This window comes from Perissodus microlepis, chromosome 5 (assembly GCF_051167445.1).
Source record: "Perissodus microlepis isolate ML-2025 ecotype Zambia chromosome 5, ASM5116744v1, whole genome shotgun sequence".
Classification (NCBI taxonomy): domain Eukaryota; kingdom Metazoa; phylum Chordata; class Actinopteri; order Cichliformes; family Cichlidae; genus Perissodus; species Perissodus microlepis.
Genome location: NC_140465.1, coordinates 17,878,479 through 17,889,372, shown reverse-complemented (window position 1 = coordinate 17,889,372; position 10,894 = coordinate 17,878,479). Strand labels below are relative to the sequence as shown.

The following is a 10,894-nucleotide window of genomic DNA, read 5'->3' as shown; positions in this document are numbered from 1 at the left end:
CACTGATATTATGAGGCGCGCACATAGTAGCATTGTGTGGTTTTTCTAAAATGTTTTGTTATATTAATTATGTTTCTCTTTCTTTGAGTTACCTGGGTTTGGGCGGTGGCTGTTTCCTGTCTGGGCAAAAGGCGTGGCTGAGGACTCTGGGAACAAAATGCCTGCTCAGCAGGACCAACCATGGTCTTACCAGGAGCAGGGGTGTTTTAGGTTTAGTTAGGTTATTCTGTGCTTAGTTAATATTAGTGTGTGTTTTTGTTTTCCCCCCTATTGTGTGTAAATGGTTTGGCCAAATCATTATACTGTAAAAGCTACCCTCATGTGTCTTTGTAATTAGGTCAGTGTGTGAGTTAAGTTGTGTCTCACTTTGTTTTGTTCAAGTTTCTGGAAGTTACTTTTTGTAGAGTTATATTTAGTTGACCTCTTTTATGGGCCTGCTAAGTATGTTTTTGAATGTTGTTAATTTTGGACTTTTTGAGAGTTAAAATAAAGAAAACCCTTTTTGAAGATACTTTTTTGCCTGTGTCCTCTTTGCTTTGGCTGCTTGGTCCCTCACACTTATCCCCATGTATGCGGGGTCATCATTCTGTCTTCCTTTATTATATATACATACATACATACACACATATATATATATATATATACATATATGATTATAGAAAGAAGAATAAAAGAAGAAGAATGCTGGTCACATAAGCAAAACCAGTGTTATTCTTGTCCTAAGGGACCCTTAGAAAATCAGGAAGACATTTCCAAAACTTAAAGCAGCCAAGTCATGCATCTGGTCTAAGATGCCTTTTTATTCAGCCAATAAAAAGCATATGCTGAGAGCACCAAGGTGCCTTTAAGAATAGTTCTTTGTCAGGTCTCAGTGCCTCTCCTAAACAGCTTGTGCTTCAGACATTTCATATGCCAGCCAGCACTTCCTCCCATTCATAGCCAGATCAGCTTCAAAGGGTGAAGATGATGTCACAAGACTGAATCCATTACCATTTATGGCGTGCCTTATAAAAATGAATTGCTTTCTTTTTCTTTTTTTAAATGTCATTTCATATGTACAATCAACACGTTTCTGATTTTAAGTTATACAAATGTGTTTTATGGCACAATTTTTTAAAAAGTTATTCACCTGTATGTGCCTGCACTCACATTTAGCCTGTGAATGAGCTTGTTTATTAAACACATGTTTACTTATCTAGCTGTTCCAAAATTTGACTCTGGGTGCCTTGACGTCAGGATCCCTTCAGGTCTCCAGCAGAATAAAAACATATTTCACTCTGACTTCCCAGGCAGTTTCAAAATATGAAAACAGCTTAATATATCTTCTATATCAGACTTCAGTTTGGAGCTAGTGTTTTCTTCATAGCTCTCTTGATATTAAATCTGACAACAAACAATATTCATCAATGAGGCTGGTTGGTTATAAAATGAGCTCCGTGATTTATTGCAGATCTGGAGGAGAGTTGGTCCTCCGAGCTGCAAACACCATCGACGTTACTACTGAATAGTGCATACAGCCACCTAGTGGTAGTGTTGGTGATGAGTAAGGCTGTTGTCTGTTTTTACTGAACTGGGGATCTTATAATAGGGGCTTATGCTGTAGTGCCGGTCATTCGGATTCTTACCACAGATCGTGGTGGAGCTTTCCATTTCTATAGCTTTTCACCCCTCACTGTAACATTTTAATTTGCAAGCCTTAATCTTAATTTTGAAAACAGATGAGTGTATATTTTCAAAACCACAGCCTCTTAATTGAGAAAGAAAGATTTTTGTTTTGGGATGTTACCTTGACCAGTGAGATCCTTATATTTTAGATCCTGTTGTTGGTCGCTACTGTTCCCTTCTTCAGCTAACGTTTCTTTTTCAATGGACTTTTTGTGAACTGTTCTATATGATTTAGCTAAGTGGAAACATTTTCTTCCCTCTCACACTCACATCCTGCTTTCAGAGGGGAAAAGGTATGGGTGATTGAGATTCAAAGAACGAGTTCCTTTCTTTATTATTAAGGAAACATTTTTGAGCAGGGTTATGTCTTGCCACTGGTGAGGACGCACGGAAGACTTAAAGACCCTCCAGGTGACTCTTTCAGCTATTGCATGACTGCACAACCCTGACGCATCTGCGGAGGACGAGACTGCAGCAATGGAAAGTATTTCAAATGAAAGTGACATTTGTCAATTCAATGAATCTTGGAGGAACTCGAGTCTCATTAACGGAACCGGTGGTTTGAATCAGACAAACCCCTTGAAGCGGAATGAAGAAGTGGCGAGGGTGGAGGTGACTGTGCTCGCCTTGGTCCTCTTTCTGGCGCTCGCGGGTAACCTGTGCGTCCTGTTGGCTATCCACACAACCAAACACAGCCAGTCTCGTATGTATTATTTTATGAAACACCTGAGCATCGCCGATCTGGTTGTGGCGATATTTCAAGTTCTCCCTCAACTTATCTGGGACATTACATTTCGGTTCTATGGACCAGACATCTTGTGCCGGTTGGTGAAATACCTGCAGGTCGTTGGGATGTTCGCCTCCACTTATATGTTAGTTTTGATGTCTATAGACAGGTGTTTGGCAATTTGTCAGCCCCTCCGTTCTTTGCACAGGAGAAAAGACCGTTTATATGTCATATTTTCCTGGATCCTGAGTCTGCTCTTCAGTATCCCCCAGATGTTCATCTTTTCCCTGAGGGAGGTTGGCTCGGCCGGATCAGGGGTGTATGACTGCTGGGGCGACTTCGTGAAACCTTGGGGAGCCAAAGCTTACATCACATGGATCAGCCTTACCATATACATAATTCCAGTGGCCATACTGAGCATTTGTTATGGGTTGATAAGCTTTAAAATATGGCAAAACTTTAAACTGAAAACCAGACGGGAGCAGTGCATAAACCTGACGCCTAAAACCACCAAAAGCAACACACTGGCCCGTGTAAGCAGCGTAAAGCTCATCTCCAAGGCGAAGATCACGACAGTGAAGATGACTTTTGTGATCGTGGTGGCTTACATCGTCTGCTGGACCCCCTTTTTCTCAGTTCAGATGTGGTCTGCGTGGGATCCAGCAGCCCCCCGTGAGGGTAGGATCAATGTTTACGTTTAATAATATGCCAAGTGCGCGCCAGTGCGCAAAGGATATCGTGCTCCACGCGTCCTTACGCACTTACATTAATTTAAAACATGCTATTCCCATCACTCCTTTACGCACCATCCACACAGTATTTACAAATGACAATAAAATATATTTATTTATTTATTGTTAATCTGGTCCTCGTTAATTTGTGCACCAGAGCTCGAGTTAGTTGAAACAGACTGACAAAGAAAACACAATTTAAGCCGTGCGTACTCGGGTGCTTCGTGTCTTACGTTTTATAATCACTCAAAGAAAACCTGGTTCTGTTTTTACTAGAACGGCAAACTGTACAGGGTGGGGTAAAGATTGGGTAGAGGTTTTACGGTGAAACAAACGCAAAGAAAACAAAACGAGGAAAGATGTCTGTGAAGGTTCTCAGTCATCCAGGTCATCGTAGTCAAAAACGAGGAAAGAGTTTCACATAAACGTTTAGAAGCGCAAAGCCAATGTGAGATATTCACGTGATTTTAACAAAATATATCATTACCACTGATACACCTGGGAGTACGTAATTAAAAGGTTTAAATGTGTATTGCCATCCTGTGACTTGCATATTCTAGGCAGGAAACCAGTGAATTCATTTTACTGTTTTCAGTAATGTTTTTCTCATCTCATAATACACATTTTTGCGGTTAGAAACATCAGGGCAAAGCAGGGTTTTTCAAGTTTCTTTTGAGCCTCCCTGCACTGCAGAGACTGAGTGATTGCTAATCATTAACCAAATTAGTGTGCGCCACCACGCGCTCAGCAGCTTTCATTTGCGCCTGTGGGGTACACTGACATTTAGCCACAATGGCCACTAAACAGCCATCTACTGTATTTGGTCTCAGTGTGTATGGATCTGCGGGACTGTGTCCACACCCACTCAACATCATAAGCTTTAACGAGTCACAATACATTTGCACATCTGAGCGACATTCTTTAAGCAGAAAAGATTAAAAGAACATATCTATCACCCTGGTGATTAAGGAAATTAAATTTCAGCCATTAACCCGAGAGAGTTGCAAAATAATGTGCTTGCATCTCATTGTGAATAAAAATAAACAGCCAAAGGGCATTGCAAAATCTGTTTGTTTGTTTTTTGTCACTAAATCATGTGTTCTTTAGTGACCATGAAAAATTTGCCCTTTTCCACACAGCACAATAAGATGAAAGAAACTGTCATGATGCCCCACTGAGTAAAGGGGAAACATTCTCTGGTGTTACGGTTCTTTCTGTTCTTCTGCTTCTGTGGGTTTGCATTAAAGGGTTCGGCTGACCGGAACTTCCTTAAGCTCCATTGTTCACACCAGATGTTTATACTTACACTTAAGTTTTAAAATAAGAGGCTTATTGCTCGATAGTTTGCTGAAAAGGCTAATTGGTGTAAGGGCACCGTAGTCAGCGTCAGAGAAGCGAGAAAAGAGTGCTTGATCCTGTGAATGGAAAATGAAGTGATTCATTTATTTTCTTTTGCAGAAGGCTCCATCAGTGCAGGTTGACGATTGAAAGTGAACAGCACTCAGAAAGGGCAGAACTGGCAGTGACACACGCCAGTGTTCATGCACAAAAGGCAGACAGGAATGCCATCCATGTGTGTGTGTGCAGATACACTTTTCATTAAAGTCATAATAAAAAATTTTTAAGTTAACCCAGACCAGACTGCTTAAGAAACAACAGGAAGAGTCAGTTCATTTAATATATGTTTTAAAAAGAATCAGCAAATGGTTGTCAGTTTTCAAATGGTATAATCATTAATTTCTTTAATCTAATATTTGGTTGGGATACAAGGAGATGACAGATTGTGCTTTGTATTACACTGGACGATTAGTAAGGATCATACAATAAAACTGCTCATGGGAATAAACAACTTTTGCATATTTTTCTTCTAATTTTAAGAGATATACAATTTAGAAAATGGGGAGATTCAGAGAGAAACAGTTACCCCCGCTTTGTCCCCAAAAAATTCAGGCTTTGCCAGTAACTGCCTGGCATTCCTTCTATAGTTAAAGGCCAGGAAATATTTTTGACATACTGGTTAAACAACTAATTTTAATCTGTTCCTTTCAGATTTTCATTTTCACATATTCAGTAAATTAGATAAAATTATTAATAAAAAGTTTTAACAGTCTTGACTACAAGTGGATAGAGTCAGGCAAGCTGTTTCCTGTTTCTTCTAGTCAACATGCTAAGCAAAATGTCTGCTTAGGTTCTTGGTCATCCAGGTAATCTAAGGATCTGGGAAAGAAAAGCAATTTGACTTCTCTAAGTTTCTTGTAGATGTTTCACATCTCATTTGAGAAGCTTCTTCAGTTCTAAGACCAAATTATGGAGAGTCCCAGTATTGATCATTTGCCTCATCACATGAGCCAACAACATTGTCATGCCTTATGAAGCAGGTTTATCAAGAGAAACTCAGGAGAATTTTCTCCAAACACAACACCCCAGTGCACTTCAGATCCAGCCACACACTCAGACAAAAACTGGTTCATCCCAAGGACAAAACTCCCAAACAAGCTAAACAACGTAGTGGATTCTGTACAGTGCAGCGTGGAGTGCTCAGACTTCTACATTGGAGAAACCAAACAGCCTCTCCATAAATGCATGGCACGACATAGAAGAGCCACCTCAACAGGACAAGACTCAGCTGTACATCTGTATCTAAAGGACAAAGGTCACTCTTTCAAGGATGCTATTTTTCACATTTTGGACAGAGATGGTTTGAAAGAGGAGTAAAAGAATTATTAGTAAAAGACATAATTATTAGATTTATGTCCACTGTGAACGACTATCTTTGAACAGAGGGGATGTCTTATTAAGGAACAACTTCGACTAGGGCTTAAAATTTGGGACTCTCCACCATTTGGTCTTATAACTGAAGAAGCTTCTCAGATGAGAGGTGAAACGTGTTCAAGAAACTTGACGAAATCCAGTCGCTTTTCTTTCCAAGCTCCTTAGACTACGTTAAGCAAAGCAGCTCCAGTGCAGACAGCACAGTGATATCCATCTTCTCTCACTTAGCTTGCAAAGAAACCAAAGTATTCCCTTGCTGTCATTTGAACAAAGCATTTGTATGCTGTATATGGTTGTGCAGCATACACACATTTAGTGTATGAATATGTCCTCAAAGCTAGTCAGTCTTTTTCCAAATTCCCCCCAAACTACTGAGATGTCAGCATTATTATTCATGTTAAGGAGACAGGACCTTTCACAGATGAGAATTTGACCATTTTTAGCACCTGGTTAGGCTTATCAAAGCTATTTCTGGAAATGTCATAGGATACTAAAATGTCCCATTCCTCTCAGGTTTGCTAGAAGGACATCGGCAGCATCTGTGATTTCACATTTAACAACCAGACAGATTTCATTATGTAGAGGACAAAAACAGAAGAAGGTTAAAGCCTGAGTCAGACACTCACAGAATCACCCCACCCCCCAAAAAAACCCGAAAGAAAATTTAACACAAACATCTCCCCACTGAGCCTGCTGCCCTCAGACACCGGCTCACACTCTATATACTATTGATTAAGAGCTTGAGGAACACAAAGCCCCATTGTTCAATCTCCAAGTGTTACACTTTTTAAAGGACAAGATGTGAAGTGAAAAATGCAATTTACTCATAAATATCACATATTGTAATAATCAAAATGAGATTACTGCTGATGTTTGTTTGCCCACAGGAAAAAAGACTCAGTATTAGGTCATCTCAGTAATGAATTGCTGAGAAGTCTTATGTGCTGGCTATTATCAGTTGTGGCAGCCAGACAGATGTACCACCCAGGAGATAATGCTTCTTATTCTTTTCATTTGCTTTGTGATTTATTATTTCCTCGTGAAAGACACCAGGAGCTAATTTATTAAAGCCTTTTTGGGAGTAGTTCCTGATATTATTCAGCATCAGTGCAGGCCGTGCTCTCGCTGCTCTGATAATAAATGTCTGAAAACTGCTAGCTGATATTATGCTCTGGCTGTTTCACACACTATTGCTCAAATCGTAACATCCATGACCCTCTAAAAGGAGTTCTTTGAGTCATAAATCCAACCCTTAATGGCTATCAGTCAACTACCTTTAATCATGCATGTGACTTTCACACCCTTCCAAAGAGCATTTACATTGATTTTTTTTCTTTCTTTCAAGCTTAGAAATTGTCATTAAAGACAACATGAAAATGGGAGGAGCATAAACACACTGAAGAAAACATCAGCAATCAGTGAGATTAGGTTAAATACAGGGTGTAAAGTAATTATATATATTCCATACTCATTTGTTAAATGTCATGTGAAAGGTGTAAACTTCATTTTGCACGCTTCTGCAGATTAGTTAGTGTAAGGTATCATAATGACACTGCAGGGGAGCCATTTTCACTTGTCTTATTCTAACTGTTCCTCTTTGCAGGAATTCCCTTTGTTTCAGAAAGTCATCACTTTTCTTCTTTAAATAATTCACCATTTCAATTCTTTGTGTTGTATATTCCCCCTTCTTACTCTGCCAGCATCCTAAAACAGGAGCTGTTTTCAGCAGGAATGCATCTTCAGGAATATGTTAAATGTGTCGGCACAAGCAATTTTATTTTTATTTTTTAAAGGAAGCCAAGCAAATATTACAGATGACTGCAGGTTGGTTTAATCTGTGGCTGCCATCGTATCAAATTTTTTACCCCATCATTAACTTTATTATAAAAAAAAAAGTATCTTTCAGTTTGTAAGTTTGTTTGTTTGTTTCAGCAAATGAATTAAACTCATAATATGATGATATGAAGGAAAATGCACAAAATATTTCACGAAGAAAAACTGCAGATATTTCAATATTATCAACACATCCTCACCTCCAGCTGACTGTCCCCCCTGAGTCTTGTTCTGTTGATTTCTTCTTGTTGAAAGGGAGTTTTTCCTTCCCACTGTCGCCAAGTACTTGCTCATAGTGTCTGATTGTTGTGCTTTTTTCTCTATTATTGCAGGTTCTTTACCTTACGATATAAAGTGCCTTGAAGTGATTGTTTTTGTGATTTGTCACACTATAAAAAGAATAGAATAGAACATGATATCAATATTTATTTTAAATATCACAGTTATGGTCAATATCAGTGTAACACGGTACCTCATAGGCTTTTGTGAGTCACTGTGAAAAAACTCTACTGGGATAAAGACAGCTGCACCGCACTGTCAGCCAGTCAACAGCATCTTATTTGCTAGAATACAAAATTTCACAGAGTAAACAAGCTGCCTTTCAGTCCAGACTTGGCATAAATCTTTCATCTTTGTAACTTTTCTCTCTCCCCACACGCAGCCATGCCCTTCATTATCTCCATGCTGCTGGCCAGCCTCAACAGCTGCTGCAACCCCTGGATCTATATGTGCTTTGCCGGGCATCTGTTCCAGGATCTTAGGCAGAATCTTCTTTGCTGTTCCACCCGCTACCTCAAGTCATCCCAGTGCCACTGTGAGCGTGACTTTAACTCCAGTCACAAGAGCAACTCTTCAACCTTTGCCATTAAGAGCACTAGCAGTCAGAGGAGCATCACACAGACTTCTACCACATAAGCCCTGGGCCCTCCATTCCCCTCCTCTCGCTGTGCCCTCAGCCTTTCACTACGTGCTGTCGACCATAAAATATCCAGCAGTTTGATTTCTTTAATGCCTCCTCACTGAGGCTTGCCGTTTAGAAGTGGGAAGACAACAAAAGTCTTAATTTTTTTTCTGTTTTATATCAGAGTGAAGTGGAAAAAGAATTGTGATAAAAGGAAATCTTCAGCCGAGTATTCCTAGGTGGTAAAGTGTTGCTCTTTAAAACTCACAGAGAGATAATCACAGACTAAGCTGTATCTTCAGCTGATTTTTTGTTGTATTTTCTTCTTACACTTTTCATTTTAGATGTACAGTATATGTTTGCAATGCAGAAAAAGTAAAGTATTTAAAAAAGCTTCTAAGCATCGTCAGCCACAGCATGGGTTCAGTTAGTGTCACCAGCAGAGCTTCTGGATCCTACTTGTCATGTTGTGTTATGATGAAATTGTTCTTCTGTTGTAAATACTGCGCACCACATTGTTCATTTTGTCACATTTTCAGTAGACTGCATACCTGTAAAACATGTAAAACGTTACTTGAGTTCTTGTTAGATGTGAGATGCCTGTCACTGGTAAATATTTTCAAAAAACATGTTAAAAAAATAAAGAATGAAAGCAACCAAAAATACACTTATGATAGAATTATTTAAACACAGCTGGTTAGTTTTCCTTTTGCCTCCTGAAAAGAGTCTAAAAAGATTCTTGGCATAACATTCAAGTTGGGAACATCCTGTTTCAGCCCCAAAATTCAGTATAGGGTTGAGACCTGACCTGGTTGAGACTTTATACACTAATGAGTGACTCATGTTTCTGTCAGATACCTGAAGGCAACAGTTGCTGCATGACATGAAAATAAAATAAACTGTGACTAAATAACTCTGACGTGTTGACAGTCTGGATTTGTTAATTACAGCACAATGGTTATCAATACTGGTAGTCAGAAGGGACTTGAATGAAAAGCCAAAACTGTATGATACAATGAATATTATAATTAAATATGAATAAATAATACTGAAAGTACAGCAACATCCGATGTGTAAAAGGCGATCTTCATTATTATTCAGCTGCCTTATACTGATCGAGCCAAGCTTTAGATTTAATGATGAAGAGTCAAAATGATGAATTTGAGTAGGCTAATATTTACCTTGAACACTAATTGGCCACTTTTTCAGGTACAACTGTTCAAATGCTCATTAATGCAAATATTGAATCAATTAATCACATGGCAGCAATTCAATGTATTTAGGCATGTGGATTTGATCAAGACAACCTGCTGGAGTTGGAACCGAGCATCAGGATGAAGAAGAAGATCATACTACTGTAGGTGCCACTCCTGTCATCCAAGAACAGGAAATCGAGGCTACAGTTCACACCGACCCACCAAAATTGCTCAATGGAAGATTGGAAAAAACATTGTTTGCTCTGATGATTGTGACCAGAGGCGGAGCCAGACATTTGAAACACCCGGGGCTTAGCCCTAAAGGGTAGTATGCATGTGGGATTTTTTTTTTTTTTTTTTTTTTGGGAGGGGGGTGTCAATGGGGTGTCACAGGGTCCCCGGGGGGAAAATTGTAAATGTAAAACAATAAAATAAATATTCTTCTGTAGCAATAACAAAGTATAACATAAATTATTCTGTAGCAATTACACAAGAATATCCAGTAATGTCCCTGCCTACAATTAAACACATTCACTTACCGAAAATCGGGGGCATCTGCTGTAGCAAATGGGTGCAAGCCTTTTACCACAAACTTAGTCACTGCTCGGTGACATTCATCTATCCTGGCCTGAAAGGAGACGCTACCGGTAGACTGCAGCGAGAACTGCCAGCAAGCGCCAGCCAGACTGTCTGTCTCTCTCATCATGGTCACCTAAATGCAGTGCACAGTAATGGCAGGTTTTGTAATAAGGCAGATCGCGCTAACATAATATGCACTGTTAGTTGACTATTTACCTGCCGCATTAACGGGAGAGGACGTGCAAACGTTACCGCTGCTGCTGGGTTGAGATTCACGAGTCCGGAGCAGAATTAAAATCACGACATCCATTTAAGGTTATCGCGTGTTTTGTGAGCAAATGCTTTTGCATATTCGTAGTGTTTCCTCCCTTAAATGAAATATCTACTTTGCAAGTATTGCAAGTTGCCCTGTTGTCATCCGTTCTCGTAAAGTATAACCAAACTTTTGAGCGTTTAAGCCGCTTAGGCGTCGTGTTTCCTGCCAGGTAAA

General features: G+C 39.5%; 1 protein-coding gene across 1 annotated transcript; it reads left to right on the top strand.

Annotated features, from left to right (window-relative positions):
• The first annotated feature begins 1,587 nt into the window (after window positions 1–1,587).
• oxtra (oxytocin receptor a) lies at window positions 1,588–8,739 on the top strand. Its single transcript, XM_084928409.1, has 2 exons — window positions 1,588–3,070; window positions 8,390–8,739. Exons 1-2 carry the CDS (start codon window positions 2,143–2,145, stop codon window positions 8,641–8,643), a joined length of 1,182 nt encoding a protein of 393 aa, XP_084784535.1. The 5' UTR covers window positions 1,588–2,142; the 3' UTR covers window positions 8,644–8,739.
• Window positions 8,740–10,894: the final 2,155 nt, after the last annotated feature.